General features: G+C 40.3%; 1 protein-coding gene across 3 annotated transcripts in view; it reads right to left on the bottom strand.

Moving 5' to 3' along the window:
- The window catches only part of PCLO (piccolo presynaptic cytomatrix protein), a 447,385-nt gene that overhangs the window by 186,091 nt on the left and 237,939 nt on the right, over positions 1 to 23,355 (bottom strand). For all 3 annotated transcript variants that reach the window (XM_063926936.1, XM_063926938.1, XM_063926937.1), the window contains exon 4: positions 577 to 1,149. In XM_063926936.1, coding sequence (XP_063783006.1) covers positions 577 to 1,149 — 573 coding nt within the window. The remainder of the gene's footprint in view (positions 1 to 576; positions 1,150 to 23,355) is intronic.

The raw sequence follows: 23,355 nt of genomic DNA, 5'->3' as shown, positions 1-23,355 counted from the left end.
ATGGAGTGGAGTGTTATATTCATTTTAAAATTTACATCAAGTCAGATTAGTATATTTATAAATATGTGGTCCTAAAATTGGTGGCCATTCTAACCTTGGGGAGAAAAGTCAGATCATAAATAGGACATTAAGGCCCATTAGTGCGGCTGAAAGATGATCATATGCAGAGGTCATTGATAGTCATCTTCTGACTATATTTAGTGGTATGCCAGTAATTGTCTGGAGTGATACAATAAAATTGTAATATGACACCATAATTGTCTGATATCATCAGTGATACTGTTTACAGTTATGAAAGTGATACAAAGACAATTACACCCATTCTGGACAAACATGTTACAGTACCTGGGGCAAATCGTCTGTCATTTCTATGTCTAATATCAGATTGAAATTGTCATCTGTCTCATACATTCTATATTTAGCACAGTTCATTAATGTAAGTAGGAATATCTATTTTAGATGTAAATTGAAATGAGAGGTAATATCAATGCTATGGGGTATCAATAAGTTTGCTTACTTAAAATAGATTATTATATACATGACAGTGTGTTTATTTATATTGCAGATACTACTTACAGTTTTTTCTTTTCCAGTTTCATGCTCCGTCAGTTGGTTTGCTTCAGGTTTAATTTTCACATCACATGTTTCTTCAAATTCCTTCAAAGCTGCTGTTGAAAGGTCAATCATTAAATCTTGCCTTGGAATTACTTTCCCTTTATTGTGTAGAGGCTCTGTCAAGTTCTGCGTAGGCACCAGTGCAAGATCTTTAGTAGCATCTAGGTTACTTTCTTTCAGCAATGTCTTTTCAGCTATAGGGGCTAATGGTGCATCTGTTTCCTTACTTACTACTGGTATATTGGCTATTAGCTCCATGTCTTTATCATCTTGCCTATTACTATCATTCATTTGTCTATCACTGATTTTTCCTTCTGGAAGTTTTGGAATTTCTTTTTGTATTATGTGTTCATTTGTTTTATCATTTGATTTCAAATTTGGTGGTGAATGTTTATGCTTTTCTTCATCAGGAACGGGATGCTTTGGTGATGATTTAGAAGACAGTCCTAATGAAGGTGGCATCTTGCTTATTTCCCCAAGTTGTCCTGAGATTGCTCTTTGTGTCTGACAGCTTAAGCACAGCCACTCTGCAACCTGCAAAAGTAACAGTAAGAAAAAATGTCATAGTTATTAGAATATTATACTCTTAAATTATTTACAATTTTTTTTTACAATGGGATTATTATCATTACTAAATAATCTACAGTATGTTGCTTCTAAATACAAAACACTTTAACTATTACATGGTATTTTATTATTGTATAGACTGTCCTATAGTGATTGTGTCCATCCTAAAGATCACAGCCAAAGTAAATTATACTGCACCTATAGTCAGGGACTGACTGGGGCTGTGAAACAGCCATGGCAAGTTAGTCCATGGCGCGGCGCATGACAAGGGGGGCACAGCTATGGTTGAAGGGGGTGTGGCCATGACTGAAGTAGTGTAACCACAGCTGAAGAGCGTGGACATGGCTGAAGGGGGCACGTCAAGAGGCACAGGAGCCTGACCACAGCATGCCCCTATCTATCTGTATGCCAGGAGGCTGAGCAGAGCGTTGTGCCACCTGCTGATCAGCCACCCACCACTCTCTGTGTGGTCATAGCGGCCCATCAGCCCTTCTGGCATTTGCCAGGAGTGCCAGATGGCCAGTCTGGCCCTGCCTATTCAATGGAATCAGTCCTGTTCTATCATTTTGGCTAAATAGAAAAGCCATATACAGTATGCATGGTTGGGTATAGTAAAAATAATGGCACTCCACTCATAACTTAATTCATAGAAATATACAGTATAATTTCCTCCCACTGTGCAAAATCATATGGTAAGTTAACTGGCTTCCAACAAAAATGGACCCTAACCTAATGTACAGTACAGTTTTTGTAGTGAATTTGGACAGAAAGTTCCAATGGGGCAGAGACTGAGGTGAGCTATTCAATATTCTCCAAAAACTCTGCATTATGTGAGGCGTTACACAACAAATGACAAATGGACAAATAAAATACACATTATTATTTACTAACATGAATTAATCTGCACCTTTCATTTGCACTATTACATGTTCCCTCGTACCCACTCTGTTACAGGCATATCAAAACAGAAGCAGATTGGCCATAGGGCTCATCAGGAAGACTCCTGGTAGGCCGACATGTTTGCGGGGCCTGTTTTATGTGTTGTCATGTGGCCCCACCCCCCACTACAAACTGGAGATTTCTCCCTTGCATACAAATGTCTGTTTGGTGCTGAAAACTTTAGGTTCTGTGATCGTTAGTGGAGTGACTCTTGCCTCTCTGTGGTGGTGAGTCTCTATAGCATTCTACAACACAGCATCCAGAAGGAGACCTATCAAGTTAAGCATATCCAGTGCCAAGGTCTAGAGATCATAATTATATATTATTGATTCTAATATATTCTTGAGCCTAATAAACAGTTCATGTTGTTATAATTATTTATTAGTGTGGTATACAGGCCAGAAATGGTGTATCAGGGAGTACAGTATGATGTTAAGAAAGGCTAAGATTTACAGAACTTGACATTTACCAAAACTAATATAATTGATCCACTTAATAAAAAAAATAATAATAATAATATATATATATATATATATATATATATATATATATAATACCAGAGGGTAATCATGGACAACAATATAAAGTAGCACCAGCATGGGTATGTCTATTACAAGATGCTAAGCTGAATTTACAGCTCACATTGTAATTGTGCTTGACTGTTAAATATTCTTTATGGAAATCCATCTATTTATTTATCATTTAATAGTAATGTGTCATTATATACTGTATGTATAGTTATGGCTAGATTTGCGTTTGACTTGGAAATGTAAATCAGCAATAATACTAAGAAGCGACAGCTTGCAAAAGTCGCTGCATATGTATATCTATATATATACACACACACACACACACACACACACGCACACTGTATGAGAATAAAGTACAGTATAGAGGAAATCTTACACAGGAGTGTTGGAAAATAACTACAAAATATCACTGCTACCAATTACATAATTTTTTAAGAGACTAGTTACTAGCCCATCAAAATAAAACTACATAACAGTAATGTCAGCACTGGCGTCTGTGCGCACCCGAATGGAGCAACACTATAATTTCTGTCGCTAGCGAGCAAAACACTTGAACTCCCCCCATAGAGGTCAGGAGCAACATTAGCCATTTATTATAAAGGATCATCTATTTTATCAATTAATGGGGCAATGCTACCTAGAATAAAAAACATACTAAAGAAGAAAAAAAGACAAAGTATTCAATGTTGGGGCACATCTCTGCAGCAAAATTATATATTGAAGCCGCTGTATCGTAAATCTAGCACTTAGTTCTCTTTGTCATTTTAACTGCTATATCAGAATCAGCTTTATTTGCCAGGAGTACTCAGGTACATTAGGAATTTTTTGCAGTACAGTGCATTGCCAAGCAGCAACATGAAGGGGGAATACATAGCATAAGAAGGGGGAAAGACGAGCATACATCACAAACATTACACATATGAGTTCATACAGCACACTGTAACTGTACAATAGACTCAACATATTAGACATATTATACATGTTAGAATGTTTATATATTGTTCAGCTGATGGACAGCTAGTGGGAAGAAGCTTTTAATGGCTCTGGTCGACTTTGTAGGAATGGACTTGTAGTGTCTGCCTGATGGAAGTGGTTCTAACAGTTTGTGACCTGAGTGCTGCATATCTGCCACGATTTTCTCCGCTCGCTTCCTGACCCTTGACTGGTATAATTCCTGGACGGGGGGAAGGTCAGCCCCAAAAGTCTTTTCAGCTGTCCTCACCACCCTTTGAAGCCTCCGTCTGTCACTCTCATTGGCAGCTCCATACCAGACTCTGATCGAGGAACATAGGACCGATTCTACTGTGTAGAAGATGAGCAGCAGCTTCTGCGTGATGTTGAATTTCCTGAGTTGCCTCAGAAAGAACATCCGCTGCTGGTCCTTCTTTACAACAGTGCTTATGTTGGGTCCCCATTTGAGGTCTCGGGAAATTTTTGACCCTAGGAATTTGAAGGAGTCGACCCACAAAACTGTTGGCTAATAAGAGTGGTTGAATGGCATTGGGTTTCCTTCTGAAGTCCACCACCATCTCAACTGTATTGAGGGGATTTAGGTCAAGGTTGTTCCTGCCGCACCACTGCGTTAGCCGTTCTACTTCGCGTCTGTATGCAGATTCATCTTCGTCCTTGATTAAGCTGATGACGGTGGTGTCGTCTGCAAATTTTAGAATTTTTACTGATTGCTCGGCCGAGGTGCAGTTGTTGGTATATAGAGAGAAGAGCAGGGGGGAGAGGACACATCCTTGAGGGGCCCCCGTGCTGATCCAGCACCCACTAGAAGTGAACAACCTAGCTTTCAACACCTATTTCCTTGGTGTCAGGAAGTCGACGATCCAGAAGCATGTTTATTCTGGGACCCCTAAGGAGAGGAGTTTGGCTTGCAGGATACTGGGGACAATTGTGTTGAATGCCAACAAATAGGACCCTCGCATAAGAGCCCAGGAGGTCTAAGTGCTGTAGGATGTAGTGCAGCCCCAAGTTAACTGCATCCTCGACACTCCTGTTTGCTTGGTATGCGAACTGCAAGGGGTCTAGGTGGGTGTTAGTCGCTTCACTCAGGTGGTTCAGCACCAGCCGTTCAAACACTTTCATTGCCACAGATGTTAGTGCGATCGGCCTGTAGTCGTTTAGGTCTTTTGCAGCTGCGCTCCTTGGATTTGGGACAATTGTTGAACATTTAAAGCAGGAGGGAAACTTGCACATCTCCAGTGAGGTGTTAAAGAGCTCGGAGAAGGTGGGGGCGAGCTGAACAGCACAGTTCTTTGGGGCAGATGATGATACTCCGTCCGGGCCTGTGGCTTTCCTTGGTTTGACCCTTCTGAACATTCCTTCTACCTCTTTTTGATCCCCCTACAGTGTCTGGGAGTGGAGACCAGGATAGGGGAGTGAGTGGTCAGCTTCACCCAGGACAGGGGTAGGACTGGGACAGGGGGCCTCCTTCTCAAATCTGCAGTAAAAGTTGTTCAGCTCGTCCACCAGTTCCTGGTGCATGACAGTGGGTTTTCTTGTAGCTAGTTATGGCTTGCATTCCTCTCCAAACTGATGCGGGGTCCTTGTCCAAAAGGTTATTAGTCAGCTTGTTGGAGAATTTTTTTTTTGCCAGCCTGATTTCGTGTGTCAGGGAGTTATTGGCCTTTTGTACAGGTCCCTGTCCCTGCTGCTGTATGCCTCCTCCTTGGCCCGACGAAGCTTCCTAAACTGTGCGTTGAACCAAGGCTTGTTGTTATTGAAGGTGCGGACTGTTTTTGTTGGCACACATGTGTCCTCGCAGAAGCTGATGTAGGATGTCACAACATCAGCCAGGTCATCCAGGTCGGTAGCAGAAGTTTCAAAAACCCTCCAATCTATGAAGTCAAAACAGGCTTGAAGCTTCAGCTTTGCTTGTCCAGCGTTTGACAGACCTGACCACGGGCTTTTCCGTTCTCAGTTTCTGGATGTATGTGGGGAGCAGATGGACTATGCAGTGGTCAGAGAGGCCTAGGGCTGTTCTGGGGATGGACCGGTAAGCTGTCTTGATGGAGGTATAGCAGTGGTCCAGGGTTCGCCCCTCCCTGGTATGGCAATAGACTTGCTGTTTGTACTTAGGTAGCTCCTGGATCAGGTTGGCGTTGTTGAAGTCTTCCAGTACTATAAGCAGTGAGTCCGGATATTTTAGTTCTGTATCGCTTGCTTGCTTGGGGGGAAGGGGGGGGGGGATATACACCACCACCAGAACTGTTGAGGAAAATTCCCGGGGTGAGTAGAATGAGTAGTAGTTAATGACTGTCTTCATTTGCAGGCTGCATGATTTACTCAGGATCGTAACGTTGGAGCACCACCCTTCGTTTATGTAGAAGCAGATGACACCGTCTCTGGTTTTTCCGGTGAGGTCCTGATCGCGGTCGGTCCTGAAGAGGCTGTAGTCCGGCAGTGACAGTGTGGAGTCGGCAATTAGGTTGTCCAGCCACATACAGTATACTGTACATGAGAATGTCAGACACACATCTCTAAGGGGATCCCTGCAGACTAAGTCCCGACAGTGCTTGGAATGCCAACACCAGCATCCCAACAAGGATCACAATCCTGGCACTGGAATCCCAAATGCCGGCATCCCGACATATCATATCCAACCAGGGCATTTCTAGAGAGGAGTAGGCCCGTGTGCAGGCTCTGTCTGGGCCCCCTCCTCTCTAGCCAGTGGCAGCGCTTAGCTCCAGGCACTTGGGTCCCTAGAGGACCCTAGCATTGTCCCAAAGTTTACAGCGTATGCACAGATCTCTGGGAAAATGGCATGGCAGACATTGTCCCAGAGATTTTTAGAATGTGCATGTGTGAAACACTGGGAAAATGGTGCCTCTCCATTTTCCCAGTAATTTCTGCAGCGCTGCTGCTTTGCCCTGGAACTATGGAGGGTAAGTATTAAAATCATGGGTGGGGGCCCATGAGCACCGCACACACTGCACTCATTTTATATACGTCAGTGTATACAACCCATCTCTAAGAGTGATGTTTTCTTCAATTCTTATTGTCCATGAAGTTGGTTTCAACTGACTACACAGGTAACTATGCTTAATTGTCATTAAATGTTAATATGTGTCACTGTCTTTAGTTCTATTTACATTTTGTCATTTTTTTCACGTAAAAGAAAAAACAATGGAAATCAAAAGTGAAATGAATATGTAAATGTTGGAACATTGCAGACTTTTTATTGAAAATAATTAGCATTTGTATTTTTACTTCAGAAAGTGAGCATATAATAATTTCATCTTTATTGCAAGAATAATTGAATGATAATTCTAGTTCTACTCATATTTTTATAGACTGTGAAAGCTACATAGTTAAATGACCTACTGTTACCATGGCATCACCCTTGGATGCTTTTGTCAAGCTTTGTGAAACTGAGTTGACTGAAAATAATGTTCATATATGCACATCTAAGCAAATGGACATCTCTCTGTGCGTTAAATTAAGAACTTGACCTCATTGCTAAATCAATGTGAAAACTATTTTCAATTTGCTTTGGCAAAAAAATAAAAATAACTGTAATGAGTATAAACTTCAAAATCCAAATATGTCTCTGTTTCTTTGTAGGCATTCAAAATATCTGTACTCAGTACTGGGTAGGTAACAGAGGTCAATGTCACCACAAGTAAAAAAATGAAATAAGCTGGAATCCAATCAATTAAACTGTAAACTAGAAGATCATTTAAGGGTAACCCTTTGCTGACTCATCATCTGCATGTACACTAAAATTGTGGATGATGAGAGGGATGTAGCTACAAAATATAAAGATTTTTTACCTTCACTATTGATCCGTATGGGTTGGGTATGGGTGACTGGCGGATCACAATACCAATGCCGGGATCCCAGGGTTTACAATGCTGGCGGGGGGATGAAGCCCCTTGAGGGCTCGATGCGATCACCAAACTGCGGGCTTGGTGGCAAGCGTAGTCTATGGGTGTCATGGACAGCCACTAGTAGGAATAGTCCCTGCTAGTTGGCATGCTGATTGTCAGGATTTTGAGGGGACAGGATGCAGGCATCGGTATTGTGACCTGCAGTGTCCTGACTGCCGGTCACATAACTACATCCCAATCCGGATGACTAGATGGGACATGCAGGCTTTGTGGATGTGCCGGGAAGAAGCTGAGCATGTGCAGTCATCCAACATTGATAAATATGGCCCTACTTGAACAAATTATAACATTACCATACTTCCAACAGATAATTAAAAAAAATTGGAAGGTATACAGTATGCCATGTGTTTACTATTATTTTAGACCATATCCATATTTCAATTACCCATTACTGGTCAAATAGTTTTACAATTACTAATTAAAATTATTTGGCTGAGAGTCTCAGGAATAACAAAACACAGCCGAGGAGAATATCTCATAACTGAATGTCAGCGTTACGTACAGTACAGTATGTGATTGTCTCACATCCTACCCTGGGACACCCTCTTTGGACTGATATGCCTCCCTGGCCAATTAAGATAAATAGACACAGCTGTGTGTTTCCATCTCACACTATAAATATGTAAACATGACTGGAACAGGTAAAAAAAAAAAGTAGAAGTCTGGTCAATTTGATTTAGCAACATGTTGTTTCACAGAAGGGACAGGGACATGTCAAATTGCATACTGGATTAAAAAATGGATGTATGAATTAAAAATTATTGTTTTTCTTCTTTTATATTATTCACTTTTAAATAAACAATTTCTTGGGAATGATTTAACAATATAAAGTGATATACTTTATTAAATGTATGTTGTTTTTTTAAATATCAAGCAGATAAGTCATAGTTGTCAGTTTATAAAATGCTATATGAATGAATGTGATTACTTCTGAGGATATGACTGTACTGTTCCAATAACGGAAATTATATACAAAATCTAATTTGGGTGACATTTTGTTCTGGAACTGCTTGACGCTGAATGGCTGTTTGGTTTTTAGTCTTTGTAACAACTACAATTGTATGTTCCATTCTAACAATGGAGAATGTTCTACTAAATGTACCTGTGCCCTTTCAGAAAACATGCCAATATGAGCATGGCGGGATGTGTTTTTAGGGAAAAAGGAGTTTATGCGTTCTCTGTACACACACACAGATTGCTTGTGCATGGTCTTTTATTACTGTAGTCTGCTAAGTTTTGTCCTGGTTATAATGTTTTTCTGCCAGTGTACACTTTTACGGTATTCTTCGTTAAGACATCTATAAAGAGAAAACAACATCAACTGTGTTTTGTAACTATTATTTTGCAACAGTAGGTTGGGTGGTCTATGAATATGGGTGTTAATTACGGGATTTGGTCTCTAGGTCGACAGTAACTAGGTCGACCACTGTTGGTCGACAGTAACTAGGTCGACAGGGTTTCTAGGTCGATAGGGTCTCTAGGTCGACATGTTCTAGGTCGACAGGTTAAAAGGTCGACATGAGTTTTTCACAATTTTTTCTTTTTTTTGAACCTTTTCATACATAACGATCCACGTGATCTGTGCCGAGCAAAACAAGGCACCTTGCCCAAAGCATGGCGAGCGAAGCGAGCCATGCAAGGTGACACAGTGCTCTAATTGGGGTTCCCGGTCACTCTACGAAGAAAACGACACCAAAAAAACACGACCTAGACCATGTCAACCTAAAGAGATCCTGTTGACCTAGAGACCCTGTCGACCTAGTTACTGTCGACCAATAGTTGTCGACCTAGACACTGTCGACCTAGTTACTATCTACCTTCCATACCACACCCTTAATTACATTTCCTCCATTTGATTTTGACAACTGAATGAAGGCATGTTTATGGAGAGGTATGACTAATGCCAATATGTATCTTAGGCTGACATAGCAATATGAGGGAAAATAGAGCATGGTCTACTGCCCTATGTACCTAATCCATTTACACATACCTCTCAATATTTAGCATTAGTGAATCAGGGAAGATGGCCAAATCATTATGAGTGTGACTGTGCTGTCTCTTAGGCTGGGTACAAACATGAACAACTTGTAAATGGACAGATTTTACATGCAATGTCCATTGAACCCAGAAAATATGATGCTGAGCATACACTCTGTACAATATCACATACAAACGGACAATATATCGCATCGTTTGGTCATATACAATTTATCGGTACTCTGTACACATTACTATGATCACTGGCTAATTTTAATAACAGGCTTTGCTGTAAAAGGGATATATCATATCACCTGGTCATCTGGTTGGCCATACATTCTACATGATTGGCACCTAATCGCACATGAGATCGCCCGGTTGGCCTGCAGCACAGCCAACCAGAAGATGTCACGTGTGACCCGCAGGAGAGCACAATTGTGTGTGCACACTAGACGATGTAGACTATTTGTCGTTCCAAGACGGCAAATCATCCCAATATCATTCATGTGTGTACCCAGCCTTAACCCTGTCAGATCATCCTCAAACACCCTTTCACTGCCGTGCACAGCAGCAGCAGGATTGCTTGACATACCGCTTGCGATGAGTATGCACGTGGCATCCTGCAATGCCGCTACCAAACACTGCTACACTGCAACACTGTATGGGACACCCATCCTATTGAGGGAGGGGGCAATGAGGAAAAACCTACTCATATACTGTACAAATGTTGGCTGGCAGTTTCAAGGAGAGGATGAGCAACCTAAATTCTTTGAAACTTTGTGGTATTTTTTTGTCTTTTGTCTGCAGCTTGGAGAGTATTGGGCAACCCCAGAGTGCTGTCAACGAGGCATGACACAATACACCTTCCAGTGAGACTGTTTCGGACATATACCTCAGTTTCGTGCATGAATTTCCCTGCTTCTGGACAGTATAGGGGCAGAGCAGACTGAAGTAACTCTTTACTAGTATATTGATAGTATTGTACTTATTTATGTTGAAATGCAAGGCTTATAGTATTTTTAAGATTTAGTTAATATTAGTTTAATTAGAAGGTACAGTCATTATTTTAACACATTTTCTGAGATGAAAATTATGGTGTTTAAAATCATATCAGTTTCCAGGCAAATGCCCTTAACATCAAACTCTGCCAGCGTTAATTTTTCTGTAATTCATGCCTTCAGCTATAGTTGTTCTTTTTTGTGCTTTAAAATGGAAAGCTGTTCTAGCAACAAACTGGCGAAGCAGAATACAGCAGGAAAACATACAACATATTCAGGAGCTCCTCTTTTGCCAACTATAAACAACTTTTTTCTCTTTGAGGCCAAAAAACTAAGACTATTTTCACCATGATCATAAAAGTTTTTAGCGGTGGCATTCTGCTTTAGTGGTTTTAAATGGATTGTAAAAGAAGCATTGTATCACAAGTTTCACCTTCATCATAGATGGATCTCACAACATTGCATCATGGAAGAGTAAAGTCAGTTGTCACTGGTCTTGTCTTCCTTCTTATATCCCTGCCACCATAAGAGTGCTTCAGCATACTTTAACAGGCATAACAACATCTTCTTTCCTCAGACTATGAGTGTGGTGCTGAGATGTGACATCAAAGCCCTGCGCAACACTACCAGCCAATCACTGACTTGGAGGAGCAGTAGCCTACAGCTCACAACAGAGAATGAGACAGCTGTTGCCTCTTCATGTCAGTAGCCACCACTCAACGTGGGGGAGTAGGGAAAATAATAACACTGAATGAGTAACATTATTGGTGGGATCGTCGGAGTTGTGTCTCGGATGTTTTGAAAGGGAGAATCACTTACATGGCATGCTTTTGTCTTGTGTTTGCCCCTTTAAAAAACAAAAACGTCAGAGATCAGCCAGCATGCCGCACTTCCGGTGATCTTGGACTCCATTTCATCCTGCCGTATGTCTTTCAATTAATGTTTTAGGTGTCAACCTAAACCATGGTGTCATTGGTGTCCACTTTGCCTAATGATTGTGCTGGACCTGATTACAATGGAGCAACATGGTTGGTGTAATGGTTAGCATTGCTGCTTTACAGCACTGTGGTTGTGGGTTCAACTCCTACTACAAATTCTAACTCTAGTCCTATGGTTGTCTAGGCAGATATTTTATGGTTTGCATGTAAATGTTTCAAAGAAAGCAACAGGAAAAGCAAAAAGAGTGTTGCACATATTTTATGAAACTATTTTTGCATGTGTTAATCCTACAGCTATTACCACATTTCACTAAATCATTTTAAAAAGTAAATATATTGTTTAAATATCATCTCATTTTTTCTGAATTAGATTTTGCCTTCTCCACTTCCCAGGTTGGTAGGACAATTCATTTATTTTTCAGAAGCAAAGCATGTACAGTACACTATATATTGCTATGTCCTTCGGCTACTGAAGCTTGTTGTATTCTGAAAGTACAGCCACGACAGCAAATATAGAAGCCTTAAGCCCTATGCCGAGGAAAGCATAATTCTGAGCAGGACCCGAGGACCTCTGCAAATCACAGACATAATATTTGTCACACATGAAACTGATGCAGACACGTAGACAGTAAAAGTGCCAATAGATCTACTCTATAATAAGGATATACCTTTAGAGCTTGCACAGAGCACCAGGGGAATTATTTTGTTATTTAAAAAAAAATATTTTGGAATATAATGCTGTGAAAGAGACTAGTCAAATGTAAAAGACTGCATGCTCCTGGCTAGTTTAATATAAGCTACTGTAATAACAAACAAACCTTAGACACACATGGCGTGATTACGAGATCTATGTAAATTTCCAAAGTTTTGCTATCAGCGCATGGACAGGAGCTGCACTGCACATGTGCAGATCTGTTTCTGCAACATTGTTCGCAGTGCCCCAAAATAGCAGCATGATTGACATGGTGCTGGCATTTGGGCAAGACAATGGGGAGCGTTCCAGAGAATGAGGGTGCATCAACCCCATTTTCTGGCCGTGCTGAAGCCAGTAGCTGCGACACAGCTTTACTGGTTCGGGCAGCGTGATTTTGTGGACATCCTGAGTAGTCTGAAGGTTACCACTATACAGTATTTGCAAAGAGGCAAAAAAAGACAAAATGCCTTTTCCGGAAAAGGCATTTTGTATATATTTTTTTTGTCTCTTTGCAAATATAATAGTAAAATTTTTACAAATGAAATTCTGGAAGTGAACTCACTGCTATACTGATACGGTATAAACTATAGCACTAACGTTGGTTTCATCTATATTTTAGCATATCCAGTCTAGTGCAGATTCAACTCTTTTACATTGTAAAATAACCCGAGGGTTACTCAGGCGATCAGTACGAGATCCCGGCGGTCAGAAGACAGATGCCGGGAGCCCGACAGCTTGGAGCCCAGTTTCGAACGCGTGTGCACTCGCCATGCTTCGGTCACCACAGGTTTCTAATTGCCTCCGGGTGGTGGCGTGGACCACCACCCAAGAGGGGTACCCAGCCGGCGGTCAGGACTCCGACCGCCGGTATTTCTGCAGGTTTTGGGATTCCGGGGTCGGTATCCTGACTGCCGGGATCCCGTCAAACAGTCAAATGACTGCCTCCCTTATTCAGATGTCCGATGTTGATTTGATGCTGCATCTTTGGAGGCAGCAGCATATCACAAAAGCTGGCAGTGGTCGTCTTTTTACTTCGATGTCTTCAGCGGCTATTAAATAATTTAACACAGTTGATTGCTGTGAAATTAGCATACAATTATGAAGTAGCCCATTAGATACAACAATTAATGGTAGGGTATTGATTATAGTTATAAAAAAAAATAGTTGAAATGATGATGATTTTTTTTTGGGGGGGGCGGCAAAGTCATTAATATGTATAGTAAAATGAAAACAGCGTAGACCTGAAGCATACATATTGACATTACTTTCAAGACGTGGGTGTGATTTAAAAGATATTTTCTACATTCTGTTAAACATATTATAGAAAATATGAAGTTAGAGAGATGTTACAAAATAAATATAAATTGCGGTTTCACAAACCACCAACAAATCACCAACAGACCCACCATAAAAAACTACCATAGACACTGCATGCAGTTTAAGATATCTGTTCGGGAGGAGCCTTAAAAAAGCCATAATTAACTTATATATTTATCTATATATTTATGAGGGCACAGTCATTTAATGAATTAAATTTTTTTGCCAATTTAATACTAAATAAAATGTTTTAAGTTTTGTTAACAAATGGTGATGTAATACTTAAAAGTTTGTTAAAAATATGAACTAAAAGTTGTTATGAGAAATTGTCATTTTTTTAATCAATGAGCAAGTTTAAGAACATTAATAAAAAAATGAATTATCACAATATTAATAAGAAATAGCTGATGTGCCCTGTTTCAAACAGGTAAAGGTTTGCTGCGCAGAATGTTTTACCCCTTTTCATCCCCTTAGGAGTTAATTTAGCTAAATCCCTGCTTAGTGAGTGGCCGCAAATAACTGTCACAGTTTTCAGACCACCCAGCATGTCATACATTCCAGGTTACATGTTCCAGGGCAAGTTCACTAACTGTCACATTTTCCACACAACACTGGTGATGCATTGCAAATGGCAGGCAGATGTTTTGACACCTAACTTCAAACGAAGAAACCAATTACAATGCCAATATTTCTGCAATTCTACGGACCAAGACCTTTGACTTGGTATATGAAGTGACATGTTCACACAACGGCATCATAGATATATGTCCCTCGTAAAATTCGGCCTTCTGCTATTATTAAATATATATATATATATATATATATATATATATATATATATATATACGACATCGGATAGGCCCTCACCCTTCCCTGTAAATGGGGCCCTGGTGCATTCTAGAAACTGTTATACATACAGCAAATCCTAGCATGCAGTGGCACTCAGGGACAGACTCTCGGATACTCAAAACAAGCGGTGTTTAATCCATTCTAGTGCACAAAAAAAGAGACCATCCAACGTTTCGGGGTGCTAACAACCTTTTGTCACCTTGACAAAGGGGTGTTAGCACCCCGAAACGTTGGATGGTCTCTTTTGTTTGCACTAGAATGGATTAAACACCGCTTGTTTTGAGTATCCGAGAGTCTGTCCCTGAGTGCCACTACATGCTAGGATTTGCTGTATATATATATATATATATATCCCACGTAGAACCTCCGGCACTCCAATAGTGGCAAAAACACCTTGCTCCTGTGCCTTCCTCCCTGGGGACTGCCCCCCAGTATCAATGCAGACAAACAAATGAGGCGGCACTTGGAGACTGACGTAAATGGTGAAAAAAATAGTTGTATTTAAACAGACAGGTTAACGTTTCGGGGACGTGCTCCCCTTCCTCAGAACCCTTCTGAGGAAGGGGAGCACGTCCCCGAAACGTTAACCTGTCTGTTTAAATACAACTATTTTTTTCACCATTTACGTCAGTCTCCAAGTGCCGCCTCATTTGTTTGTCTGCATATATATATATATATATATATATATATTTTTTTTTTTTTTCTCTTTTTTTAAATCATGAAATTTTACTAGGAGAGATGAACGTGGTTAACAACACATGATAACACAAGAAATAGAAATTCAATAAATGTTGTCAGGGAGACCGTAAAGAGTAAATACTCAAAACTATACATATTTTCCAAGAAGAAAGAAATGTTATGAATCAGTATTCTCGAGAATCGACACGTAGATTGTTATAATAATAAAAATTCACGGTTGAGCAAGAGAGAAAACATCAATAGTGTGTGAGCCCAAAGAGTATAATTATCAAGTCGTGGTAGAAGATCTAGTCAAAATAAGTTAGGGTAGCGGGTGGGAAGATGTAGAGAAGGAAGAAAAGACGGAAGAGAGAAAAAGTAACCTCTGACGAGTCAGGAGCCCAGTTGACAGGGAGCAGGGAAGAAAAAAGAGAAGAGAGAAGAGAAAAAAAGGGGGGGGGGGGAGAAACATCATATGAGTCTTTATTGAGTTTCAAAACTAGTTAAGACCTGGAAGTGGTGAATTTTGGTATCTGTACCAGGCAAGCCAAGTGGAGTCGAATTTATGTACTGTATTGTGTTGAAGACTAGTGATGTATTCCATTTGTGCAATGAACCAAATCCTGTTTATCAGTGCTTGGCGGTTGGGCGCGTCAGGGTTTTCAAGTTACGTGCTATTTGGTATTTGGCCGCACAAGAAATATGGGGGGTCAGTCTATTTGAGTCTCTGGGTGCTTGATCCAGAGGGGCACAAAGAAGTAGGTTAATAGGTGAAAGAGGCTGCGTCAAGTCCAGCAGTTGAGCAAGGAGGGCTCGGACCATGGCCCAGTAACAGGCGATTACTGGACAAGACCACCATGTGTGAAAGAACGTGCCTACCAGACCGCAATTTCTCCAGCAAAGGTTAGAAGTGCCAGGAAACATTCTGTGCAGGCTATCTGGAACCAAATACCATTTTGTAAAGATTTTAAATGAGTTTTCACGAATGGCCACGCTGATGGAACATTTCGAGACCGCAGCCTGGATAATTTCCCATTCCTCGCCCTCGAGATGTAGCCCCAGGTCAGTTTCCCAGGCCTGTACGTGTGATTCAAGGGCGGGGGTTCGGGGGTCAAGATGGTTTTGTAAAGGAGTGAGATGACGCCCCTCTCAGTGGGATTATGCATACAAAGCCTTTCAAAAGAGAAGGGGATTTGAAGTGGGAATGATAGGTGTAAAGAGGAAATGTAGTGACGTACTTGTAGATATTGGTAGTGATAGCAAGGTTTGGAGAGAGCGAAGGGTTTGTGGGGGGATGAGAATTGGGAGTGTTTGGAATAAATACAGGAGTTTGGGGAGTGCATTCATTTTTATTGTATTAATGCAAGAGAGATAGTAAGAGTCCCATTGGCGAATATACTTGAGAATTGAGTTTATGATCGGGGGGTAGTTAGCCCGGTAAAGAGAGCTGTAAGATTTGGTTATAAATATATATTTTAATATATTGTTTATATGATTATATTTTAAAAAATTGTACACGTGTCCTAATTATTTATTAATGTATTTACTGTATTTGTCTCTTTCATCCATGTTTGAACACCAAAACTGTATTTTCCCTATCTTTGTTGGAGGATCAAAATTTGTGAAAAACCTCATTGTTACCCAAGGGGTTCAGACTGCTTCCTGGCTAACACAAATAATACAACCCAAGCAAAAATGCCTAAACAGCCTTCAAAAGGGAGAAACCAGTGATCACTACCTAACTTCCTTTCTGATGAAATGGCTACGGCTGAGAAGTACTGTGCTGGACCTTTACTCATACTGAGAACCTTTCATATGAACAAAGTCTCTCTACTACCAGTTGCAGCTAATTCTATTGCACACAGAGGCATACTTCCCAACTGTCCCTATTTTTGCAGGACAGTCCCGTTTTCTTAGGACTGTCCCACCCGTGGGTCGGAGGGGCCTGCGCTGGGGGGTGGGCAGTTGGGAGACTCCTGTCACTGCTGCTTTGCTTAGCAGAGCAGTGGTGAATAGATGCTGTGCGCATGCGCAATATGTGTCTGCAACTTATAGCTGATTCCAGCACTTTGTTTTAATATTGTCTATATGCAGTGTGTTCATATTAATATTTTTTTTAGAATTATAAACTCAAGTACTGTAGATAATTAAGATTTTAATTTTTTTTGTCCATTTTCTCTTTTTTTCCATTTATGCCTAATTTTATCTGCTAACATTTTGTTATTTGGTGCCCGGCCAACCCCATTTTGACTTTGTATTATTATTTTAAATGAGCAACTTCATAAATACTATCTCAATTGTAGACATTTTTTTTTTTATAAAATAGCTTTAGGTCCAATACATGGGAAATGTTTTTTATGCAAAATGTATTTCTGATTTTATGACTAATGGGATAGTTCATCAGATGCTGATCTGCATAATGGGTCCCCCCACTTATCTGCCTACGGTGTGACTACGGATGTGTAGGCTTTCTCACTTTTCACAACTTCAGTGTTGTGGACTGCTGTCCTTCTTTTAGTCCACGTGAACAAAACACAGCTTTGCATGCAATGCATCCTACCCTGAATAAGGAAACCTCTGCTCTCTATCTTTAATTCTGATGTCCTTGTGAGCAGAGCGGTGCAACACAAAACATAGAGGTGTCCAGCCTCTTAATATTGAAAACAGAATTCCAGTGCTATCCTAGAGATACAATGTAACAGTTTTTGTTATTCCTCAGACTGCTTTCTAATAGGGCCCCATACACTACAACGATATGTCCGAGGCTGAAGTCGGGTGTAATTTCCCTTGAACTCCCCCGGGACCTTCCCGAGAGTGATTCCATATGATTTGGTACTTTTGTGCTATTTGTGCATATTATATATCGCATGCGATTGATGAAGCCGCTATACATCGCATGCAATATATCGTACGGCATACAATTGTACCATGAGATATATCTGATGGGCTGGATAGAGGGCTACGGGGGCTGGGAGTGTCCTGAGAATGCCAGTCACACTACCAGTTGCAGCTAATTCTATTGCACACAGAGGCATACTTCCCAACTGTCCCTATTTTTGCAGGACAGTCCCGTTTTCTTAGGACTGTCCCACCCGTGGGTCGGAGGGGCCTGCGCTGGGGGGTGGGCAGTTGGGAGACTCCTGTCACTGCTGCTTTGCTTAGCAGAGCAGTGGTGAATAGATGCTGTGCGCATGCGCGCAGCATCTATTCACAGGTGACAGAGGGCATGCCAGCAGCTCAGAGAGTGCTGGGCATGCCCCCTCAGTGACGATTAAAGGAGGCATGACCCGCAATCGCGGCTCTGCCATGAGGCCACACCCCCATTCACTCAGTTCATGCCCCCTTTCGGGGGCACGTGCGCTTAACTTTTCAAAAGTTGGGAGGTATGCAGAGGTACTCATACCTGCTCGCATTTGAGCTTTGGTCAGAATATGATCTCTGGCAATCACCCTAGCCTCCGCTGATAAGAAATCCAGGTGCAGCTTGTATGGTGCATAATTCCACTGACGAACAATACTCTATTGAAGCTCTTGCTGGCAGCCTATTTCAAACCGGCAGGACCAAACCAAATTTGGGCAGGCTCCGTGATAAAGCTGCTTCACTAGTGGTCTTGTCTTTTCTGCTCTATTAACACAGCTATGTAAATTTCCAGTTTTTCACTGATGGGAGTGTATTTGCCTTCCTTAGCAATGTTTTTAGTCTCCACTGATGACTGGCTGGAAATATCAGTGACTATTGGCTAGCACCTTACACTATAGTGCTTTCCTCTGCCAGTGTTTCACGGCGCCCTAGAATATCAGAATTTTTTTCACGGCACCCCTAGGCCAAAAAGTTCTTATTGAGAAATTTAGAAATAAATATTACATTAAGTAGATTGCGTTTATATGTCATCCTTAGTGTCAGTTGTGTGGGACAAGATTTGCTTCTGTTTGGCCACATATTTTATGACTGGCAGCCACCAGCACTGGGTTTGCCTATTATATTGACCATGAATAATTTGAATTGGTCCTGGACCACCAACCCAGGGCACCCCTGCAAGTGTCCCGAGGCACCCCAGGGGGCCACGGCACACAGTTTGGGAACCTCTGCTATAGAGAGATCTCTCATCAGACCACAGCCAGCGAATCACTAACTGGAATTAATTACTGTCCATTAACTAGAGCTCCCCTGTTATGCGTACAACCAATGAATACAACTTTCCAATATAGATAACTAAACATTTATTTGTTACAAGAGTGGCCACTGTGTTGATATCTCAGCAGAGCCCTTGTTTCCTCTTTGTAACTTTTGTAGCTACGGTGGCCCTAGTAAGTTACTAATATCCTATACAGATAATGTTACAGTTTCTTTAGTTAGATAAAAGGAGTATTAATTTATTACTGTAATGATATTAATACCCACTACAGCATATCCTTGTATTATAAAATACTTCTATGAAAACAAAGATCTCTTTGTGCTCATATAAACACCTGACTGAAAAGCACAGAAAAGTCATATAGGAAAAGCAACGTATTTAGTAACGATTTTGTGAGGACACATGCAGGCCGATAAGTAACAGTCACCCAAAAACAAATTTAATTGCACAAATGCCTATGTACTGCATAACTTGCACAAAAGCCATGTATGAATTTGCACAATAAATCCACAACAGCAGACACTTTTCCACCACACAATGAATGATGTTTCCACATGTAACAATAAACATACCTCCCAATATCGGGAGAATACAAATAGGGACTGGTGGTATGGCTGCAGCATGCTGGGGCGTGTCCATGTCATAGTGGGAAAATTAACATTCTATTATTTTTGTATTCAATATGTGTCTGCAACTTATAGCTGATTCCAGCACTTTGTTTTAATATTGTCTATATGCAGTGTGTTCATATTAATATTTTTTTTAGAATTATAAACTCAAGTACTGTAGATAATTAAGATTTTAATTTTTTTTGTCCATTTTCTCTTTTTTTCCATTTATGCCTAATTTTATCTGCTAACATTTTGTTATTTGGTGCCCGGCCAACCCCATTTTGACTTTGTATTATTATTTTAAATGAGCAACTTCATAAATACTATCTCAATTGTAGACATTTTTTTTTTTATAAAATAGCTTTAGGTCCAATACATGGGAAATGTTTTTTATGCAAAATGTATTTCTGATTTTATGACTAATGGGATAGTTCATCAGATGCTGATCTGCATAATGGGTCCCCCCACTTATCTGCCTACGGTGTGACTACGGATGTGTAGGCTTTCTCACTTTTCACAACTTCAGTGTTGTGGACTGCTGTCCTTCTTTTAGTCCACGTGAACAAAACACAGCTTTGCATGCAATGCATCCTACCCTGAATAAGGAAACCTCTGCTCTCTATCTTTAATTCTGATGTCCTTGTGAGCAGAGCGGTGCAACACAAAACATAGAGGTGTCCAGCCTCTTAATATTGAAAACAGAATTCCAGTGCTATCCTAGAGATACAATGTAACAGTTTTTGTTATTCCTCAGACTGCTTTCTAATAGGGCCCCATACACTACAACGATATGTCCGAGGCTGAAGTCGGGTGTAATTTCCCATGAACTCCCCCGGGACCTTCCCGAGAGTGATTCCATATGATTTGGTACTTTTGTGCTATTTGTGCATATTATATATCGCATGCGATTGATGAAGCCGCTATACATCGCATGCAATATATCGTACGGCATACAATTGTACCATGAGATATATCTGATGGGCTGGATAGAGGGCTACGGGGGCTGGGAGTGTCCTGAGAATGCCAGTCACACTTCCCTGTGATACATCGCATGCGATATGTCACATGCACAAAAAACACACTTTTTTCATCTGATTCCATCCAACTCCGATATATCATTAGTGCAGCACCAACGACCTAGTGGATCCTATCCGACAGCCACGGGGATGCTCATCAGATTGGATATGATCTAAAACACATACGATTGTACACAATTTCATACAATATATCAGACGGATATATCGGAATTGTATGAAATCGTGTAAAATCATCCTAGTGTATGGGGCCCTTATCTGCTGTGCATTTTTAGAAGGAATGATTATTATAGGATACATTTTTTATTACTGAAGGCATCAGTTCTGCAAGTACTGAGTTTTTCATGTATCAGTATGGAACACAGTGCATTGAGCATGGACTCGTGCGTGAGTCAACAGCTGATGGGCATTCCAATTACGCTGCATGATGTGCAAACAAATCACTGGAACCCCAGCTGTCCATATCGGCATCCCATGCGTACAGTGCAAGTCACATAAAAATGATGTGGTCAATATTAATAGTAAATTAATTAATGGAGGCAATAATATTTTTGTTAATTAAGACCAAATTCATTACTTAATGATGGAAGCACATGCATGATGCAGTTGTAGTGACACAAGTGTGCCAAATAATTGGTGCCTCCAAGGGAGCCCAGGAGGTGCAAATACCAAACTAGACTTTAGGCTACAGGAGATCTAGATATGCTACATAACAATAATATTTATTATCAAAATTAGGCAGAGCTGGCTACATGAGCTGACATTACCAAGAATACATCCGACATTGAAACAAATCCAATTTATTTTGATGATTGATGTTTTTATCCCAGGAGCCTGTATGTAAAAATGTTTCCTCTATTTACTCTATACATCTCCTTTCAATATGTTTTTTCCCATTTCTTCATTTTTTCCCCTAACAATTTTTGCTTTTATGTATGTAAAAAACAATCCAATACAGGACCTTATTCAGGTTTGTTAGCAAACCAAAAAAGCAAGCAACTGCGCAAAACCATGTTGCACTGCAGGTGGGGCAGATGTAACACATGCAAATAGATTTAGATTTGGGTGGGGTGTGTTCAAACTGAAATCTAAGTTGCAGTTTAAAATTAAGCAGCCAGTATTTACCCTGCACAGAAACAAAATAACCCACCCAAATCTAAATCTCTCTGCACATGTTACATCTACCCCACCTGCAGTGAAACAAGGTTTTTGCCCAGTTGCTTGCTTTTTTGGTTTGTTAACAAACCTGAATAACCCCCAAAATACTTAATGGGTTCAAATTAACAATGAAAATGTAACAAGCTGAAGTATATCAAAACTAAACCCATTTCTTCTTAAACCATTATCTTTTTGACACTTGTAAACTATGTTGAAATACAATCAAATAAACAGTTTTCAATATTAATAGACTAGATGTTAGAGAGAACTAATATAAACAGTCTCCACTCATATCAGTATACTTTGGCTGCAGGGCTAAACAGAAATACAGAATAAGGACATGTGATATCAAATTTGCACACCAGCTTCCCCTTGCTATAAACTGGTGCCTCTGTATTTTGCAACTCTAATTTCAATTTCTTTTTCTTTTATTTTGGATGTTTAACTAAAATAATGAATCAGTCCCATTCTTATGAAGAAAAAATACTAATGAAATAATAATTCTACAAATAAATGACAGTATCACAGTTCTCATTCATGCATGGCTATGGTAATGTATTATAGTGTCCAGTAAAAGCTCTACAAATAGTTTTTATGAGAATATAACACAATCAGCAGAGTGCACATTACCAATGAAAACCATCAACAGGATGTACGGATGATTTTGTCTTGCTTTAGCTAAACTACTGTAACTCTTTACGCCCCTAGGTGCATAGCATATGTCCAATGGACAGCATAACATATGACTACAAAAATCTGTCAACCATACATGCCTAGAGAGGAAAATGTATTTTTTCAGATGAGCAGGCTGGATTTATTTGCGAAATTATATATATAATTGCAAAATACAAATACGGTAGCTCCCAAAACATGATGTGCCTCTATTGTTATCATTTACATAGAAACATAGAACTACTTGGCCCATCTAGACTGTCCCCCCCTTTTGACCTTTAAGTAACCTCAACCCTATTTTTGTTTGACCCTTTGCAAGGCTATACATATGCCTATCCCAAGCACGTTTAAATTGCTCTACTGTCTTAGCCTCTACCACCTCTGATGAGTGGCTATTCCACTTACCCACTACCATTTCTATGAAGTAAATATTCCTTACATTTCCCCTGAAACTGCCTCCCTCCAGTTTCAGCGCAAGTCCTCGTGTAATACTTCTCATATAATATTGCTCGTGTAATACTGCTCGTCCTTTACTTGTTAAAATCCTTGATATCATTGATATTTCTCCTTTTGTTCTCTGCTCCAAACTATACATGTTAAGATATTTTACTCTTTTCAGGTAAGTTTTGTAATGTAGACCATACAATCTCTAATGTATTTATATTCCCTGGAGATATAGTCTTCAGAACTGAACACAGGATTTCAAGATGAGGTCTTACCAATTACCTATGCAGTGGCATTTCCTGCA

Source organism: Pseudophryne corroboree, chromosome 6 (genome assembly GCF_028390025.1).
Source record: "Pseudophryne corroboree isolate aPseCor3 chromosome 6, aPseCor3.hap2, whole genome shotgun sequence".
Classification (NCBI taxonomy): domain Eukaryota; kingdom Metazoa; phylum Chordata; class Amphibia; order Anura; family Myobatrachidae; genus Pseudophryne; species Pseudophryne corroboree.
The sequence above is the reverse complement of the archived record's forward strand: the minus strand, read 5'-3'. Positions and strand labels throughout refer to the sequence as shown.